Here is a 20,679-nt window from a genome sequence, read left to right as displayed (position 1 = left end):
ACCTGGTGAAGGTGTGATATTAATAAATAACTGATGAATTACAACGAATATCAATAAATTCCAGGCTATGCTGTAGTGAAAAAGCAAGACGACGTCCTCTATCACCGTCCATTTATTGAATAGTTTAGCTTCAAATTAAGAAGTGGAATAAAGAGTAAAATAATGACAAAATGATCAAACAACCGATCTTATTCACAGGCTTGATTAAAAAAATAAACCCACATACAGAAAGACGATGCCATGAAGAGAGATGAAACTGTTTTGTCGCCAGTTTTCTGGCGCCAGTCAGAACCGCAGCAGGATGAGGGAGGTCGGCGCGCAGCCTCGCGGCTCCCACAGCACCACAGCCATCCAAAAATCACCTCTGAGCACAAGTTTCAACCAACTTGAAAGGCTGTGCAACATTAAAAAAAATAAAGATTAGCTACTTATAAAAATAAAGATGTGGGGGGAAGGTGACCCGAGTTCATTAAAAACCAGCCACCGCTCACGATCCGAAACTAAAGTGGGAAGAAGTGACGTGCACGAAATGAAAGGGTGAGCACAGGTGAGCCAGCCGTGCACCGGCACCAGCACCACCTGCGGAGGTCCACTTTGATTGTTGCTGCCGTATTTACAGTGAGACGCTTCACATCCGATCACGGGATGAAAGAGGCCGGAATAACAAACACATAGTAAAGCAGCTGTCCCTTCACAAAATCACCTAAGATCACATTAAAAATTAGCACTGCTCTCATCTGTGTGTACAGAATAGACTCTTTATAGATATTTATATATATATATATTTATAGAGAGATTTTATGTAGAATATATACGGTCAAGATGAGCTCGCTGCAGCTAGTCTGTGCCTTTGGCACCATAACTTACAACTCTTCTGTTGGATTTCAAAGCTATTTAAAATATAACTAATGCATAAAAATAAAGATTTTGGCATTTTCTCATTCCATTGTTCAGAGATTCCATCCAGAGGCCAAGTTCTCTCAGTGCTGCTCGCTCTCCCACGAGGAAGGTGTGTTGCTGTCAGCAGGGGGCGCTGTGAGCTTGATTTGAGCCGAGACAGACGCGACCACATCTGGCAGGAGCGAGCTTGGCCGGTGGAGCTGCAGCTGGCTCGGCGCAGCATGAACACGACCATACAGATGATGCCACTGAGCTGCCCGGGGAGTAGCAGCACACAGGTATTCTTGGCTCCGCCCACCCTCCTCAGAGAAAGCCAGATGTTCGCCCTGCTCAGAGAAAGCCAGATGTTCGCCCTCCTCGTCGGCCAATCGCACGCGTCGCTCCCTCAGCGGCCTCTTCGCTCTCAGTCTTTTCCAGTCTCGAACAGTGGTCACAGCTGGATCTCAAAGGTCTTGTGCAGCTCACTTGAGAAAGGATTTGTGGGGGAGGGCGTGGTGCGCTGGCGTGCCCGCCCCTCCAAGGCTGCCCACTGGGCCTCAAAGGCATCACCCTGGGGCTGTGGGGGGGTTGGACGGCCGGAGAAGATGGAGCCAGCTGGCCGTGAGCAGCCCAGCCGTCTGCACCGTTGAAGGCCACGCCGCCGTTGGACGCCCGGGGCGAAGCCGAGGGCGGCGGAGGTTTGATGAACGGGCTGACGTGGCCGGCAGCCGCCACATCGTGCTGAGGCGTCGTGGAGGTGGGGGCAGGGAAGGGCAGCGGTTGAGTGACTGAGCCAAACACGTTAGCAACCATCTGGGAAGGGGTGATGCCCACCACCGGCACGCTGGGCGGAGCAAACGGCAGCCCGTTGGCCATCGGGAGGGGCGCCGGCGCCGGAGCCTGGAAGGCGGGCTGGCGAGGGGGCAGCATGGGGACGGGAGCGGGCACGAAGGCCACGGCGGGAACGGAGGGCACGTGGGGGGGGAAGGGCTGGGCAGGGGGGGCTGCCAAGGCTGCATTATGCTGAGGAGCTTTGACAGACTTGGACACCTCCTCTAACCAGCGGTCTGCTTCTGAAGGCGTGCGCTTGTGGGAGGGGCCGGCGGGGGAGGACGGGGGCGGGGCCACGATCACCGGGGCAGCCGAAGACCAGTGACCACCTGTAGAAGGCAGAAGGCAGAAGGCAGCGTTAACATGTCCCTCACTGACCTGTCACTGCAGCGGCGCTCACCTGGCGGTGCTGAGGTCGGGGCCACGGCCGGGGTATTAGCCCAGGGGTTAGTTTCACGAGCAGGCAGTGGAGGGGGCAGAACTGGGGGGTTAGCAGGGGCAGGAATGGAGAAGGGGGCAGCTGTGCCGTTCACTGCAGCAGGCGAGAGACAGAAATGGTTCAGGTGAGATGTTAAACCCATGAATGAGTAGATTAAACGAGGGTGGATGGATGGATGGATGGATGGATGGATGGATGGATGGATGGATGGATGGATGATGGGTGGGTGGATGGATGGATGGATGGATGATGGGTGGGTGGATGGTGGGTGGAGTCACAGACGTAGGAGTGAACTTAAACATGAGCTCTAACATCTCTGGACGTTTCCTTTCACAAAGTTCAACTGTCCTGACGTACAGAAGAAATGTGGGAGGGGCCTGGACATAAAAGGCTAACCCAGCAGCAGCGTCAGACAGAGAGACAGACAGGCAGAGAGACAGACAGGCAGAGAGACAGGCAGACAGGCAGAGAGACAGGCAGAGAGACAGACAGGCAGACAGACAGGCAGAGAGACAGACAGGCAGACAGACAGGCAGAGAGACAGACAGAGAGACAGTGCGAAGAGCAATCAACCCTCTCGTTCCAATGATGATGGTGATGATAATAACCATCATCATGGTGATCAGCAGGAGTGCAGGGGCCCCCCGGGGCACAGCGAGTCCCACCTGTCAGCATGAGGCCTCACCTGCTGCTCCAGGAGACTGAGGAGAGGAAGCCGGTCTGGGCATGGGTGCAGAGGAGAAGGGGTCCTCGGGGGGGCCGCTGAAGGCCGAGGTGATCTGGGTGCACAGCGAGCTGATGCTGTCACCTTCTCCTTCCACCTCCGGGACTGAGGGCAGGAATGAGAGAGCAGTTAGCCAGGCCCCAAGGCTCCTCGGGGCTCAGCGGAGGCCGAGGCCCGAAGGCTCCTCGGGGCTCAGCGGAGGCCGAGGCCCCAAGGCTCCTCGGGGCTCAGCGGAGGCCCCTGAAGGCTCCTCGGGGCTCAGCGGAGGCCGTGGACGCCCCGACTCACCCGAGTTCTTGATGGGGAAGTCGGACTTGCGCTGCACGGTGGAGGGCAGCTCGTTCATGCGCAGCGACAGCTGCCGCTTGAAGGGAGACGTCTTCTGGCTGAGCGCGGGGAAGCCCCTGAAGGAGCCCTGCCTGGCGATCACGTCGGCGGGGGCGTGCCTGCGCGGTATCACCTGGGGGCCCAGGGAGGCCACGCAGGGGGGCGGGGAGGACGTGGGCGGGGTGCCGCTCCCCGCGTGGGGGCTGGCGCCGCCGCTGGACGTGTTTCCGCTCAGCTCGGCCTCTGCTGGGGAGAAGCAGACGCCACAGCTCAGCACGCTGCAACCTCGGGCTCACGCCTCAACGTTTCGCACCCTTTTTAGCATCCTGCAGCTGCCTCATCACTTCCTCCCTCTCCGCCGCCTCTGTTGCCGTGGTAACGCGGAAGGAGCCTTCCCGGGTGAAGGTGGTCCTGTTGGCATCGAAGGTCGCCGTGACGCCGCACTCCTTCTCCCGCTTCTGTTTGCGCTCCAGACAGGCGGCGAAGGCACAGCCCACGGCGTGGCTGAGCCGCTCCCCCTGCAGGCACAACACAGCTTCAGAACCGACCCGGCAACAGCAGCAGGAAGGCGAGACGACGTCTCCTACGGAGTCTTTCACGGCCATGAAGCAGTGGCAGATCCAGCGCCGCGTGGTGCCGTCCCTGCAGATGTAAGAGAACGCCCTCTCGAAGTTACGGTCCGGAGCGCAGAACGATACCTTCTCGATTGTCTGGTCCAAAATTAAGTCCTGTAAAAAAGCATTTTGCTCTTATTAGAAAGAACTGGATCCTTTGGCCCAGGGAAGCGGGCTTTAGTCACATCGGCTGGGTTTCAAGGCTGCTTATATAAGACCAAATAAGCCGATAACCTTCATCAGATGTGATTTCTAAGCAGGGACAGTCAGAAAAATAATAACAAAACTGCACCATCTGCATTCTGACCAAGCTGCATTATTTATAACGTTGCCTTCTCTTTTTGCCCCCCCCCCCCCCCCCAACAACAACAACAACCTGTTCCGCTGGTGCAGTACCAGGCGCTGCCGCCAGGGTCGCCACCCGCCACCATTACCTTTGTCTTGTCGTCCACCACGCGCAGACCGTCCGCTGACACCCACAACACGGCCCGCACCGCTTTCTTCCCAGCCTGCCGAGGAAGCACAAGAGAGAACCTGGGGTCAAAGGGCACATCTGCGAATGACTTCCCTCTGTACCACCCTGGTACCTAGTTAAGGCATTAGTCAAGGTGAAGGTGCACACAGAACACACCTGTAAAAGAAACCGCAGGTAAAGATGAGAGAAGACAAGTCAGCAGGTGTGTTGGAAGGTTTTGGGTCGTAATAAAAGGAGTGTTGGCGTGAAATCAGTGGTGACCTCAGATTAGGACAATAAATATTGATGTGCATAAAAAGGAAAAAGACTTGTCCACAAAACAGTAGATGTCTGTGGCTGGTGGAGCTGAAGGGAGAGAACACACACTGGTTAACACCCCCAGAATCACACGGTGCCACACACACACATGCATCAGCAGCCGTCCACAGCCTGGTGACAGGGACGCTCCCAGCCTGATCAAAGGGGGAGGAGTTATGGGGGGGGGGGGGGGGGGGGGGGGAGGAGGAGGAGGAGAGGAGGAAGAGGAGGAAGAGGAGGAAGAGGAGGAGGAGGGAAAAGAACAACACATAAGAGACACACTCAGACACACAAAGCAATAACTTACTTTTTTAAAGAATCCTTTGAAGAATTTCCTGTCCTGGAAGTGGATGTGATGAAAGAGGAGGGGGGGTAATGGGGGGGGGGGGGGGCACGGGGGGGACAAGGCATGAAAATGTTACCTACAGACCCAAAACTGTCAGGAGCCCCCAGAAGGGATTGGATCTGGGTTTGATATTCCTGAGTGAGTGAGTGAGTGAGTGAGTGAGTGAGTGAGTGAGTGAGTGAGTGAGTGAGACAGAGAGTGAGAGAGTGATTGAGAGAGTGAGCGAGCGAGCAAGTGAGTGAGAGAGAGCGAGTGAGTGAGAGAGAGATAGTGAATGAGAGAGTGAGTGAGAGAGAGAGAGAGAGAGAGTGAGTGAGTGGTCATGGTTCCATGTGGGATGGATATTTTCATGGTGATGCAGACGTTGCTATTGGAGATGTGCCATGATGACTCAGCATGGGTCCCAGAGCAGACGCTCATGTGACCCATCCACTCACATCACGGCTGTTACGAACATTCAACCTGACACTTGTTAGCTTCTAATGTTGCAGAAGTTCTTCAAATGTCCCCGACCGTGGCACAGACAGCACGGGTCAGCACGGGTCTCCTCACTACTGGTTAGTACACACACACTGGTGACCAGTAAACCCTGCCATGGCCCCACGGGTCACCGGAGACCTCAGAACTGATGCGTTCTCTGGGGGGTTCTGTCCCGAGTTGCCTGGACAGCAGAGATCAACCCGGTGGGACGTTTAGCTCCCGGTACGACAGCAGGAGCAATCGTCCTCTGAGCCTTCTCAGGTCTGGAGGCCAGAACGAGGCTCCAGCCGTGCTGATGACAGAAAGATTCCCACATGTGACAGTTTGACCTCCGAGTCTGGGAATGTTCAGGGTCAAACTCAGAGGTCAAGTTCAGGTCGCCACACCCTCACGGAGCGTGCACCACGAGACCAGACCGACTCCTAATCCTGTCTGGCTGCGCTCCCTCCGAGCTCCTCTCCTCCTCTTAAGCTGTGAAGAGGAGTGCCACTCTGCTCCTGTTACACCGCCCGATGGAGCCGGCGCCCTGTGCCCGCGTTCATGCATGATTTAACGCGTTAATGCACGATTTAACGCGTTAACCAGCTCTGCAGGTTTGTTTGGAATGAGCTAAGCACTTGTTGGAGTATGTGGGGACGTGCAGGGAGGTGAGGATGCTGCTGGCTAGTGTTAGTACGCTGTGGTTAGAGGAGTCAGAACAGGCTTCCATCACTACAATGAACGTGTGTTGGAGGAGAATCGGCGACATTTCTCCGCAACACCACAAATAAAACCTGCTTAAAGACAAAAAAGTACACAAATCAAAAGGCAACACAATATTCAGGTGTTAAGAGCGTGAGTTGAGATGGAAATATAGAAGTCTGATTATTAAAAACAAGCTAATCCAGACAAATCAGCTGTTTGGAGCCCACCTTGGAAGCTCTCGTGATAACGTGTCTCACCACCAACAGGGAGGGAATTAGAGCTCACGTGTCCCCCGACATGGGCCCAGACCAACAGAACCCTGACAGGCTGTCAAATAACCTCCAAGCACCAACCAGAAGAGGAAAAGAAAGAGGCGACAAACAGGCCTTTGGTACCATGTGACGCCTCTGTTCCTGCCTATAGACGCACTCATTAGTGTAAAGGCTAATCAGCCAATGAGTTTAGCATGTATGTCCAGGTCCCTGAGCTGTGGAGCTGCAGCAGACCCAGACCCCCCCCCCCCCAGATGTGACGGAACAAGGTCAGACCCCAGGCTGCTCCTACCCCTCCCACCCTGACCCCCCCCAGAGTCACTCATTAGTAGGGTCCCAGAGGCTGGGAGGAATACGATGGAGTCTTCTTAGCTGCTCCTGACTGTCGAGGTCTGATTCATTGATAGAAGAGTCACAAAACTCCGCACTGCTCTTCATCACACCATCATCATCATCATCATCAGACTGTCGTCACGGCTACAGTCTCTGCAAAGCGCTCTGCTCGGTGTGCTTCCAGGAGTGTCCCACCCCAGGTACCGGCTAGCTGAGTATTTAGAGTTTGTTCATTGGAGCAGGGGTAAATGTTCTAATGGTGCAGGAACTGTATTTGTTGCCTGGCAACAAAGTCTTATCAAAGTCAGCGAGGACGAAGCTCGCTCTCGAGCCGCTCTAGTCTAAACCCAACACAGATCGCCCCACGCGTGTCTCCGTGCACGCCATGGAGCAACACACACTAAAACTGTTGCTACTAGTGTGATATTCTCATGTGTGAAGCTTCTCTGCAGTAATGTTAGCGTTCCATCCCATGATGGCGGGAGTGAACATCCTGCCTAGGAAGCTTCTTCCAGGAGGATAAAGTAAGGCGGCGTATTGGACAGGTTGGCCGGTGAAGCACAGGTATGCTGCTCATCCAGGCCAGGCCTCAGCACCTCCCACACCTCCAACACCACAACAGACAGCAGCAGCTTTCCCAGCCCCAAATGTTGATTCTGCACATACTTGAGGATGATAATGTCATGCTCGCTCCCAAATAAGGGCAGTGAGGGAGCGAGGAAGAGGAGCAGCAGTGGAGCAAATGTCCTGAGCTTGAAGGGGGTCAGATAGCAGCAGCCTGCAGGGAGGCACGAGGCAGGAGCAGCCCGCCGCTCCTTTCACTTGGCTCCATTTCCTTCTCCTTGTTAAAATGACTATAACTCAATAACGAGCTTGGGCGGCGTGGACGCCACGTGACGCTCGTCATCCGTCCGTGGCGTGTCTCTGTGGGAGATGTGGGCGGGGCCTGGCTCTTAGGGAGGCGTGATATTGTGTAAATTCACATGTTATGTGTTGCAACACACAGGCCAAGAGTGAAAGACTTGATGTTGGAGAGTCTGAGGGCAGCTGCTCAGGTTTGCCCTCCACTGCAGAGACACACTGGAGTTTAGGACCTGGGTGTTGCCCTGGCAAACAAATGACAGCATGAAGGAGGGAATGCTCCTTGGGCCTGCTGGAATTTACAGGAAGTGCATGCCGACATATCGCCCCAGGCTGGGACAGTGAACCACGGAGAGGAGGGGCCATGAGAACGGCCCCCAACAATGGTAGAGGTTAACACGGGGTCACGATGGGTCGATTCTGTCAACGTGCTGGAGGCCTGAACTTGGACGATCAAATAAATAAAAACGGCATTGGAGAAAGCTGAGAAAAGACCAGTCAAACGCTGGTGGCCAAAAAAAGAAGTGCAGGAAGAGATAGGAAAAACAACAAGGAAGCAGGAAGTCTGGCATCCAGCGACAGTGTTCCTGGAAGTACGGCTGGTTTTCTAGTGAAACTTACCGTCTTCAGACGCTTGACGGCATCCTCACAGATGTGCATGCCCCGAGACTCTTCCACCTCTACATGGCCCAGGTACTGCAGAGCAGGAGGGAGGAGAGACAAGATGGAGTCATGCTGTGACACCCCAGCTGCTGTCTTCATGCAAAGTTAGACAAGTGAGTCGGGAGTGAGGCTGGAAAATGAGGCCGGACTGTCGAATGTCGCCCTGCATCGCTGCAGTGGTGATTTATAGAGACAATTAATTAGCATTGTGAGGACAGGCACAGTTCAATTGTTCCCTGGATAATCTCTACACTCTACAAAAGAGAAAACTGCTTTCAAAGAAGAATAGCTGCTGAAACATGAGACTGTGGGAAAAGCATGACTGAGCAAACACAAAGCTGCTCTTCCCTAGCACGCTGAGCCACCAGCAGCCTGTCCTGCCACCACGACGCATGCTTCATGTTGGAAGGACAGGGAAGCTTAAAAGTCCTACTATCATTAGGTGATCAAGACTCTTTAATCTTCTTCTTCTCGTCAGCCTCGAGAGAGGAGTCAAAACTGAGAATGGACGTCCTGATCATGGACGTCCTGATCATGGACGTCCTGATCATGGACGTCCTGATCATGGACGTCCTGATCATGGACGTCCTGATCATGGACGTCCTGATCAGGACGTCCTGATCATGGACGTCCTGATCATGGACGTCCTGATCATGGACGTCCTGATCATCGACCCAGGGACCAATCAATCACAACAACCAATCAATCACAGCATGTGTTGCTGCAACAGGCGGTCTGATGGGGGAAGCCCTGTAGCTGCAGCCCCCGCCCCCCCTCGCCGTGTCACAACCTTGATGTCAAAAAAAGCTATTGTGTGCAGGGATGTAGAGGAAGTCCGAACCCTTTCCTGACAGAAACGCTGACAGACTCACGCCCGTCTGTCCTCCGGCACTACTATTTTGAGCGTGTAACGCCGCAGGAGTGCGTCACACCGTCGCTGCTACAGCATGCTAACGTGCACCAACACAAACGCAGCGGCGAGGAGTGAAAGCAGCTAACGCCAGATCAGCCTGAAGACGAGGCTGAGACGTGACGCCTGAGGAGGAGGAGAGGCTGGAAGTGCCTCAACAGATGCTTATTTTAACATCACACCTCATCCTGGCAGCAGTCCGGGGCCCAGACGGTCGCATTTAACACCTGTTCAGCCAGATCAAACCGGAAAATGGCGTAGATGTGTTGCCATCTGACCGGTGGCTCTGCACTTCCATACATTTCATTTCTCTGCTGCCCATCAGCTCCAATGTCAGCATGAGAGGTTATTGTGCACGTGTGACAGTGAGGGAGCAGCAGCAGAGGGAAGCCTGAATAAAGGCTGTGGAGCCAATATGGGTGCACACTCGCCCTCTCTTCCTTCCCATCACTGATCATGACACAGCAACGTGTGTGTGTGTGTGTGTGTGTTGTGTGTGTGTGTGTGCGTGTGCGTGTGTGTGTGCGTGTGTGTGTGTGTGTGTGTGACAACCACTGGTTCTGGCCCAGGACCGAAGAACACCATCTCTGAATCACAACACATGGTGCCCCTCCTGTCAGCTGTCAGGGAGGCTGCAGACTCCCACAAACTGGACCATAGAAGAGGACGACAATGTCTCCTGGGCTGAAGAGTCTCCACTCAGCTGCAACATTCAGAGGGTCGGTCAGAATTGGGAGGAATCACCCTGACCGCATGGATCCATCCTGTCCTGTATCAAAGGGCTGGAATGGTGGGGGGGGGTTACTTTGGGCTCCTCAGTAGCAGCTGAGCCTGCTTTAAAGGCTGCAGACACCCTGAGTCTTGGTGCTGGCCACCTCCATCCCGTCATGACCACAGTGGAGCACCTTCTGATGCTGCCTCCAGGAGGATGCTGCACGTGTCCCCAAGCTCAGATCATCCCTGACTGGTTTCTGGACCATCACAATGAGTGGCCTGTCCTCCAGGGGAGATTCTCCTCAGATGTGCAGGAGCTGAGTGATGCTCTCTTGTCAATATGAAGCAGAACCCCTGAGGAATGTTTCCAACATCCTGTTGAATGTGGGTCATGAAGACTTAAGGCACTTCTACAGGCAGAAGTGGGCCCAACCCTTCACTAGCGTGGCGTACCCAATAAACTGTGCATGATGGCGTGCTTCCCTTCTGGAAATGTAATGATGCTCCAACGCAAACATTTACTCCCTCACAATGACACGTGTCTACCTCATGACGCTCACCTTTGCTCACCTTTGCTCTGAAGCTATCTTTACCATCTCTACAATAGTAAGACTGCACCCAAGCATCGCTCCTCCAACGCAGCTTCCTCGGCCTGTTGTGCTCACGTGTGTTTGCATGTGTGTGTTTGCATGTGTGTGTTTGTGTGTGAGGGTCACCTTGACACCAAAGCTACACTTGCCGCTGCGGACCGCCTCCTCGTCCGTCTGCCACTGGTGGGGCCGGCTGGACTCTGGGACGTAGATGTCTTTCTTCCGGCGGAAGCTCTGGCGTAGCTTATTCATGGCTGAGCTTCCTGTGAAGAGACAGAAGACTGGTCAGCAGCAGCTAACCAGCCTGGTCAGCAGCAGCTAACCAGCCTGGTTAGTGTCTGTAAACAGGAATGCTTTCATGACATCACTGAACAAGTCTGCAAATCAATGACCTTGTGGCTCACAAGGTCATTGATTAAGGAGCTGCAGCAGACTTTATTGGTTCAGTGAAGACTGGAGGGTCCCTCCTGCTGACAGGCCTTTCATGATAGTATCACTGTTGTTATTAGCCTTCTTATCGCTGTTATTATTATTATTAGCATGATCAGTACTGATTATTACTTTACTGTTGAAGCATTCTGCCAAGGTCTTTAACGGTGATACTGATGGAAAGCACGGGGGTACGTGTCCAGTGTGGAGAGATTATCAGGCTAAAAGAGAACGAGGCCAATTAAAGCTGCTGATCCAGACTGAAGTGGAGAGGTGCAACCATCATCAGTCTGGCTCCATAAAACATCAGTGGAAGGTCTAAAAGTCACCACTCAGGAGTCGTTCAGCGGAGCCAAGGAACCCAGGAGCACGTGGCCAGAGCGCTCCTCCACCAACAACTATCGCCCATTAACTTCTGAGCTGGAGAGGATCGGGCAGGATTAAAGGCCTTTAATCCAGACAGAGAGAGGCGGAGCCACGGTGACGGAGCCGCGGTGACGGAGCCGCGGTGACGGAGCCGCGGTGACGGAGACGGAGCCACGGTGACAGAGCCGTGGTGACGCGGTGACGGAGCCACGGTGACGGAGACGGAGCCACGGTGACGGAGCGGAGCCACGGTGACGGAGCCGCGGTGACGGAGCCGCAGTGACGGAGCCACGGTGACGGAGCGCGGTGACGGAGACGGAGCGGAGCCACGGTGACGGAGCCGCGGTGACGGAGGCGGAGCCACGGTGACGGAGACGGAGCCACGTGACGGAGCGGAGCCACGGTGACGGAGACGGAGCCACGGTGACGGAGCCGCAGTGACGGAGCTACGGTGACGGAGCCGCAGTGACGGAGACGGAGCGGAGCCACGGTGGCGGAGCCACGGTGACGGAGCCGCGGTGACGGAGCCACGGTGACGGAGGCGAGCCACGGTGACGGAGCCGCGGTGACGGAGCCGCGGTGACGGAGACGGAGCCACGTGACGGAGCCGCGGTGACGGAGCCACGGTGACGGAGCACATATCAGCAACACATGCAAATACCATTGAAGGATACAGGCGACATGATACAGGCGACATGCACATTAACTGAACAGACAGATATCTGCTCCTGTAGGTGTCGTGGGTAGAGCTTCTTTATGCAGGTGTTTGCAGCAGCACGGAGTCGGGGGGGGTTAGAGGAGTCGGGGGGGGTTAGAGGAGTCGGGGGGGGTTAGAGGAGTCGGGGGGGGTTAGAGGAGTCAGGGGGGGGTTAGAGGAGTCGGGGGGGGTTAGAGGAGTCGGGGGGGGTTAGAGGAGTCAGGGGGGGGGTTAGAGGAGTCAGGGGGGGGTTAGAGGAGTCGGGGGATGGGGGGGTTAGAGGAGTCAGGGGGGGGGGGGGGGGGTTAAAGGAGTCGGGGGGGGTTAGAGGAGTCGGGGGGGGGGGTTAGAGGAGTCGGGGGGGGGTTAAAGGAGTCGGGGGGGGTTAGAGGAGTCAGGGGGGGTTAGAGGAGTCGGGGGGGGTTAGAGGAGTAGGGGGGGGGGGGGGGGGGTTAAAGGAGTCAGGGGGGGGGTTAGAGGAGTCGGGGGGGTTGGAGGTGTCGTCCTGACCACCACATAACTGTGAGCAGCTTCAGTGCACCAACTCCTGAGTTGGAAGCGCTTGGAAACCCGGCGGCTGAGCGAGAGCGAGGAGCCCGACTGGAGGTCTGGGTCACATCATCGTGGGTCCCTGCTCCCCGGGACAGCCTGCAGAGGCAGAGGAGGAGGACCGGGAGGAAGAAAGCCTGGCTGCTTCGGTACCTGGCCTTCATCCACACCCATGAAATCATTAGTTTTCCATGGTGCTGGTGTGAGTCTCTCTGGACCATTGGCAGCAATGACTCCACCTGAGTCCAATCATACCTGAGAGGGTTCACACCTGTTCTCACAGGACAGGAATCACACCTCAAATACTCCCCACACGTCCTGCTGCCGGGTTACGGTTAGGAGAGGGTTAGGAGAGGGTTAGGGTTAGGAGAGGGTTAGGGTTAGGGTTAGGGTTTAGGGTTAGGAGAGGGTTAGGGTAGGAGAGGGTTAGGGTTAGGGTTAGGGTTAGGGTTAGGGTTAGGAGAGGGTTAGGAGAGGGTTAGGGTTAGGAGAGGGTAGGGTTAGGAGAGGGTTAGGAGAGGGTTAGGGTTAGGGTTAGGAGAGGGTTAGGAGAGGGTTAGGAGAGGTTAGGGTTAGGAGAGGGTTAGGGTTAGGGTTAGGAGAGGGTTAGGAGAGGGTTAGGAGAGGGTTAGGGTTAGGAGAGGGTTAGGGTTAGGAGAGGGTTAGGGTTAGGAGAGGGTTAGGGTTAGGAGAGGGTTAGGAGAGGGTTAGGAGAGGGTTAGGGTTAGGAGAGGGTTAGGGTTAGGAGAGGGTTAGGAGAGGGTTAGGGTTAGGAGAGGGTTAGGGTTAGGAGAGGGTTAGGAGAGGGTTAGGGTAGGAGAGGGTTAGGAGAGGGTTAGGGTTAGGAGAGGGTTAGGGTTAGGAGAGGGTTAGGAGAGGGTTAGGGTTAGGAGAGGGTTAGGGTTATGAGAGGGTTAGGGAGGGTTAGGGTTAGGAGAGGGTTAGGGTTAGGAGAGGGTTAGGAGAGGGTTAGGGTTAGGAGAGGGTTAGGGTTAGGGTTAGGAGAGGGTTAGGGTAGGAGAGGGTTAGGGTTAGGAGAGGGTTAGGAGAGGGTTAGGGTTAGGAGAGGGTTAGGGTTAGGAGAGGGTTAGGAGAGGGTTAGGTTAGGAGAGGGTTAAGGTTAGAAGAGGGTTAGGGTTAGAAGAGGGTTAGGGTTAGAAGAGGGTTAGGGTTAGGAGAGGGTTAGGAGAGGGTTAGGGTTAGCCTCACACCATTCACACACCCTGAGGGACAGACAGGAAGGCAGGGAGACAGGGAGACAGGGCTGCCTGCCTGCACCATGAACTCTTTACGAGTGTGTATCTTCAGTGTTCATATCAGTGGCTCCAACCACGTGCAGGAAGGCAGCACAAAGTTTTCTCCTCCATTTTGGAATGAAGTGAACTCAGTTGCACTTAGAACAACACCCTGCTCACTCCTGGGGGGCAATAATCCCCTGTCAGACATCACGACTGCCCCTGGATCTACCCACATCTGTCACTGATATGGCTGAGCACATCAAACACCCCTTCACTCGTGGACGGGTATGTGTTAGGTGAGTTATGAGGGTGTGTGTGTGTGTGTGTGTGTGTGTGTGTGTGTGTGTGTGTGTGTGGTGAGGTGGGTTTCAGGCCTCACTGAGGCTGGAGCCATAAAAAGGTGAATGCAAAGGTGAGATGGAGCAGCAGGGTGGGACAAGGAGAGGTCAAAGGTGAAAGTAACCAGGGAGGGTTGTAGGTGTGACGACATACGTAGAAACAATCATATTTTTCCATTTAGGCATCAGACACAGACCACAGGACATGAAGGCACCAAACATGTCGCCAATGACATTAAACGGACGTGAAGTGCTTCACCTGAGGCCAAAGGTCGCTGCTGCTGTAGCAGCAGCTACAACAGCAGCTGCAGCTGCAGCAGCAGCAGCTACAACAGCAGCAGCAGCTACAGCAGCAGCAGCAGCAGCTGCAGCAGCAGCAGCTACAACAGCAGCAGCAGCTGCAGCAGCAGCAGCTACAACAGCAGCAGCAGCTACAGCAGCAGCAGCAGCAGCTGCAGCAGCAGCAGCTACAACAGCAGCTACAGCAGCAGCTACAGCAGCAGCAGCAGCAGCTACAGCAGCAGCAACAGCAGCAGCTACAGCAGCAGCTACAGCAGCAGCAACAGCAGCAGCAGCTACAGCAGCAGCAGCAGCTGCAGCAGCAGCAGCAGCTACAACAGCAGCAGCAGCTGCAGCAGCAGCAGCTACAACAGCAGCAGCAGCTACAGCAGCAGCAGCAGCTGCAGCAGCAGCAGCTACAACAGCAGCTGCAGCAGCAGCAGCAGCAGCAGCTACAACAGCAGCAGCAGCAGCTACAACAGCAGCAGCTACAGCAGCAGCAGCTGCAGCAGCTGCAGCAACAGCAGCAGCAGCTGCAGCAGCTGCAGCAACAGCAGCAGCAGCAGCAGCTACAACAGCAGCAGCAGCTACAACAGCAGCAGCAGCAGCTACAACAGCAGCAGCAGCTACAACAGCAGCAGCAGCAGCTACAACAGCAGCAACAGCAGCAGCAGCTACAACAGCAGCAGCAGCTACAACAGCAGCTACAGCAGCAGCTACAGCAGCAGCAGCAGCAGCTACAGCAGCAGCACAGCAGCAGCTACAGCAGCAGCAACAGCAGCAGCTACAACAGCAGCAGCAGCTACAACAGCAGCTACAGCAGCTACAGCAGCAGCTACAGGCTGTATATGTAACAGTATTTGAATAATCTCTCCAGGAATGGAAAACTGATTAATCCTTCCAGAAGGTCCGGGGATGAAGGCAGCGAGGGAGAGGCCAGGAGAGCTGCTGAGTGTGAGAAACCAGGAGAAAGAGGAAGAATGGGAAGAATAACAGACCAAAGCAACACTGCCGTCTGTCGCGCCTGTGATGCGTCTGAACATGGGTGCAGCAGTTCTTACTTCAGACCAGCGTCAGGTGATCGTGCCCCCGTCCTTCCAAACAACCATCGCAAGAGAGAATTTGAAAAATGCTGTTACCGTGGTAATCCAATTTTATGGGCCCCACTTTGAGGGAAAAAGAGGAGGAAAATGTAAATGATTGTGTGTGTGAGTGTGTGTGATGAATACAGGAAAAAACAATGAGGAGGTTTCATGGCATCATCGTGGGCCAGTTTATGACGAATAAACTGGAACAGTGAGCAAACTAAGATTGATACGGGTTAGATGCACCAGTCCAGAATTAATGGCTGCCCCTCTGCCCTGCTGGGTTAGTCTGACCTACATGTGGTGCATCCAGGATCATTCCATATAATCAGGAGTCCAAACAGGCCCCAGCAGCACCGGGCGTGGAGCAGGGACGACTGCCCTGATGGGCTCTCTAGGAACCTGAAGTGTGTGTGTTCGGGGGAACCAGCGTCGGTTCCATACTCAGCCACAGATCACCTCAGGCAACAGCTGAGGCCATGTTTATTAGAGCAGCCCAACACCGGGGCACCGGGGGGGGAACCATCAGCCCACAGGCGTGCTCCAGTGGTGATTCACACACTAAATCCATGAGCGGGCTCTGGCCTGGTTACCAGGGAAATCAAGTCCTGCAGACACGCAGCCTTGTTTTGCTGTCCAAGGACGTCAGCAGAACCTCTGGCAGCCCTAAATCGGGGGGGGGGGGGGGGTATCAAGACCAGAGAGCAACCGTGCTCACATGTGCTGGTCGCGTGGCCTCGGCGACATGGATCGCTTTATGGGAGACCTCTGCTGAACGCACACACACAACACACACACACACACACACACACACACACACACACACACACACACACACACACACACACACGAAGAGCGGCTCTGTTCTTTTGTACGTTTCAGTTCATCTTGACCTGAAGGAGCTTCGTGTTCCTCTGGCAGAGACAGAGGCTCAAGCATCACGGTTAAGTGGAATAGAGCACATGTGGGAGCTAAAAAGCTACTCCTGGAGGGGGGGGGGGGGGGGGGGGGGGGGAAGAGGGGGGAGAGGGGGGAGAGAGGGGGAGAGAGAGGAGAGAGGGGGAAGAGAGGGGGAGAGAGAGGAGAGGGGGGAGAGGGGGGAGAGGGGGAGAGAGGGGGAGGGATGGAGAGAAAGGGAGAGAAAGGGGAGGGGGGGAGAGAGACACACACGTCCATCCATCCCCAGAAGACCCCCTCACACAGCAAAGAGCTCCAGTCCACCTCTGGTCAGCAGCAGTGATCCAGATGTGGGGAGCACAGCCAGACTCAGGTGTTCTTGCTAACAGGTGTTGTCACACGGTTACACACAGCCATCACCTGCACACACACACACACACTGTTACCTGTTGACTGCTGTTACTAAGTCATTTATTAATGCCATCAATGGCGTCCTGTGAGCAGAAATCCCATAATACAAGGGTGGGACAATGCTGATCCATTGACAGTTTATGTGCATCAGCGACAGCCAGAACCTGTGTGCGTGTCCTTGGTTCTGTTGGTTCTGTGTCTCCTGGTTCTGTGACCCACTCCAGCGACACACGGTGAAAACGGTCCTGGAGTGTTGGATCAGTTCTCTGAGATCAGCTGTGATGCTGCAGCTCAGCAGGGGACCAGGGGTCATCAATAAAGGCTGGGACGGCACACACACACACACACACACACACACACACACGCACACGCACACGCACACGACACACACACATACACACACGCACACACACACACACACACACACACACACTCTCTAATAAATAATAACAGTACAAAAACTGTTTAAATCCATAAAGTTAACGAAGCCACAGTAAAGACAGGAGAAACAATAATCAGAGTCGAGATCAAGATGAACCAATGTCTGCAGACCAACACGACATGGTTCCAGCTCCTCCAGTACCACACTGGTGTGTGTGTGGTGTGTGAGAGAGAGAGAGAGAGAGAGGGAGGGAGGGAGGGAGGGAGGACAGAGAGGGAGCAGCACTGCATGATGGGAGGGTGCAGTACAACAGGAAGTTCCCACTGAGCGAGCAGACGTGCACGGAGTGCACGGACCCGTCTGGGCCAACATCCACGCACGCCCACGTGAACAAAGATGTGCTGTTTACTGGCATTAGAAGTCAACAACCATCACTCCTGAACCGTCCCGGCTCATTTGCTGGTAACATCTGTTGCTCTGGTGGAGGGAGAGCAGAACCAGGCCGACTGGTGCCGACACCAGGAAGCAGCCACCAAACCGGTCCTGAATGGACCTGCTGTCCTGAGCGCAGCTGGTCGCCAGATCACTCACTTCAGGAATTCCTTCCTCGTACCTGAGCGCTGCTTCCCGGTCGGGCCGTTTGTCAAGTCCAGGAAGAACGTAGATCACAAACGATCTCTCCTGGTTCTGTCGGGCCCGAGCAGCATATTATGGATCACGTGGACGGTGCTGGTGGCGTGTGAATGTCAGGATGAGAAGACTTAATATCACATCTGACCAAAACACCTCACAGAGCCCGAGAGTTTGGGTCTGGAAACAGAAGCCGATTATTCCAGGTTGGCCTTCGGAGCCAAGCATGATTCAGCAGTCAGGTCGGTTCTTCCCCCCCGCACGTTCCAAAAGGAACACGTGACATTATTCCAGGCGGTAGAACCCTCGACGAGGACCGAGCTCCTGCCCCGTGCCGTCAGAGCTCAGGGAAGCGAGCGGGCCTGGTCGGTCCACATGCCAGGCCGTCCCAACAGGTGATGTCAGCGCTGCCACACCTTGGAGCCCAGAGCAGAGCGTCAGGAGAGCGCACGCAGGAGGAAGTGCTGCCGAGTCACATGACTCAGGCCCTGATCTTATCTCGTGCCAACTCATCCCGAGTTCTTCCAACAGTGGTTGTGACGGCTGTTCAGGAATAATAAGGCTGACGGATATCAGCCCGACTGGGAAGAAGCATCGGAGAATGGAAAATTACCAGAGCTCTGCAATCATGTGGGTCCCTTTGATCAGCCCGAGCCCAGGCACCAATTACTGAGGGATAATGACCGCTCGTCTGAGGCCCGCGGAGCAGCAGGCACTGTGGGCACAACGGGTCAGTGACCAGCAGCCACAGGCCCGGCAACAAGCCCCGGCAACAAGCCCCGGCAACAAGCCCCCCCGGACAAGCCGAGCCAAAAGCTGACGGAGCCTCCAGGAAGCCCAGCGTGAAGGCAGCACACTGGGCGGATTGTTCCTCTCCCGTCCACTCTGCCCATCCAGGCCCTCTACACACACCACCTGAGGACGGGAGCACCGTGTGTGTGTGTGTGTGTGTGTGTGTGATGACACTGGGGTTAACCCAGTGCTTCTCAATTATTTTCTGTTACGCCCCCCTAGGAAGAAGAAACATTTTGCGCCCCCCCCCCCCCCCCCCACCGGCCGTGACTATAATTAGTATAATTTGTCTATGAAATTGTTATAAGTACACCTTGCATAACATTGTATCCTTATTAATATTAAAGAAAAAAAAGAGAAATATAGACCAAAGAGGGATGATTGTTGCCAATATTCGGCACGTTTTTGCCGAAAAAACTCAAGCGGCTGATCAGCATTACTTTAATGGGGGTGTAATTCTTTTAAGTGGAGGGTTAGGGTTAACCAGGGTTAGGGTTAACCAGGGTTAGGGTTATCAGCGTGACTGGGGTGTAATGTCTTTAAGTGACGCCTTCATTTATTTGGCTTCATGCTGTCCTGCCAACATTTTTAGACACAGTAAACACACCGGTCTTTCCTCGTCTCCCACCGTAGTCGCAGTGAAGCCAAGCGCTATATATGCTTCGTCATATTTCCTCGTCTTAGCTTTCGGAGACTTTCGCATGTCTCGTTATCTCCGTCTCTCTCCGCCTTTCTTTTCATCACTGTTAAGTATTTTTTCATGCTGTCTCTTGGTGGTTTGTTCACTGCGCTTCCTATCTGTTGCTCTGTGGTGTGTGCGCGCGGGATGTGCAATTACACTTTATTCTAGTACGGCAAAAAAAAATAAAAATAAAGTTCTCCGGTGTCACACGCCCCCCCCCTGGCATCGCACCCACTATTTGAGAAGCGCTGGGTTAACCCAACAGTCACACCATTAGTTAACGTTGTGAGAACAGCCCCACAAGCTCGTTTTTATGGTTAACTGAATCCCTCCGAGTCGTAGACGAGACATTTGGAAATGTTTTTTATTTCAAAGCCTGGACAGCAGGTGGATCCAATCCTGTGATCCGCTGTGATCCTCAGCTGATCTCTAACTAATTAAAAGGCTAAAGGACACCTGCAACATTTCTGACTATGACGACTGGCTCGCAACCCTACAATTCACACCCATTCTGTCTCAGCGTAGACGTGCACACGCACACACACACGCACGCACGTTACTGAGCAGTAAACAGCTCCGGGCAACGCTCGCCGCGTGGTGTGATGCAACACAGGAAGCGCGTCCCTCGGCGTTGCACTCCACGATAAGCTCTTGTTACACAGGAAGGAGCGCCACTACCTGTTTCTGCAATCGTGCACGTGGACCCGTGACCTGCCGCGTTGCACCGTGCTCACACACTGTTTGCAGGTCAGGAGTCCGATATGGAGACAAAGCCTTTGTCTCTGGCAGGACACGGAATTCTGATCATTAATAATTGACCCGGTTCTGGCTCGGTGTGGAATCGATTGGACCAGAGGCCAAACGGTCTCCGTCTCTGGCAACAAGGCCGCTGCTGAAGCGCCTGAGCGCCGGCGCTCCCTTGTTCAAGCAGGGACGGTGACTCAGGGGTTCCACGGTTGCAGCGCCGGTCCAGGCAGCCCTGACCCTCAGAACCAGAGGGACGGTCCCTGTGGGCCCTGGACAGGTTCTCAGGAAGAGCTCCATCACATCCATCGTCCTCATCAACACATTTTCCATCTCCCAGGTTAATATTTTCTCCTAATTTGGGGTTGGAGCTCGTCAACATCTGCGGTTGCCACGGCAACACCACACACACACCAGGGTGACAAAGCAGCTGGAAGTGGTGGCGGTTGACGCCGCGCCAGAATTACCGTTACTGTGCGTTCAGGAAGGAGAGGATTACTTCAGAGAGCTGGACCCAGCAGTCAGAGACGCCCGCCCCACGTTGTGTCGCCCTAATTAAGGCAGAGATCAGAGGCTGAATAAGGCATGAGCCAGCTCAGGTATCAGGGTCCAGGAGGACAAAAGGAGTCCTTGAGCAGCACCGTATCAGAGACGGGCGATACCGGCACAAACCTGAAAGGCGACTCCACCCCGACACTCAGACCTGTGTGGAAGACGCCAT

At 54.7% G+C, this 20,679-nt stretch overlaps 1 protein-coding gene across 1 annotated transcript in view; it reads right to left on the bottom strand.

Moving 5' to 3' along the window:
• Positions 1–94: 94 nt before the first annotated feature.
• The window catches only part of numb (NUMB endocytic adaptor protein), a 23,019-nt gene continuing 2,434 nt past the window's right edge, over positions 95–20,679 (bottom strand). The window contains 11 exon segments of the mRNA XM_057058375.1: positions 95–1,465; positions 1,468–2,039; positions 2,111–2,242; positions 2,835–2,978; positions 3,162–3,443; positions 3,514–3,718; positions 3,788–3,928; positions 4,249–4,323; positions 4,894–4,926; positions 8,184–8,258; positions 10,566–10,702. Coding sequence (XP_056914355.1) covers positions 1,331–1,465; positions 1,468–2,039; positions 2,111–2,242; positions 2,835–2,978; positions 3,162–3,443; positions 3,514–3,718; positions 3,788–3,928; positions 4,249–4,323; positions 4,894–4,926; positions 8,184–8,258; positions 10,566–10,691 — 1,920 coding nt within the window. The 5' untranslated portion in view covers positions 10,692–10,702 and the 3' untranslated portion in view covers positions 95–1,330.

This window comes from Takifugu flavidus, chromosome 16 (assembly GCF_003711565.1).
Source record: "Takifugu flavidus isolate HTHZ2018 chromosome 16, ASM371156v2, whole genome shotgun sequence".
NCBI lineage: Eukaryota > Metazoa > Chordata > Actinopteri > Tetraodontiformes > Tetraodontidae > Takifugu > Takifugu flavidus.
Note: the sequence above shows the minus strand (reverse complement) of the source record. Positions and strands in the feature narration are given on the sequence as shown.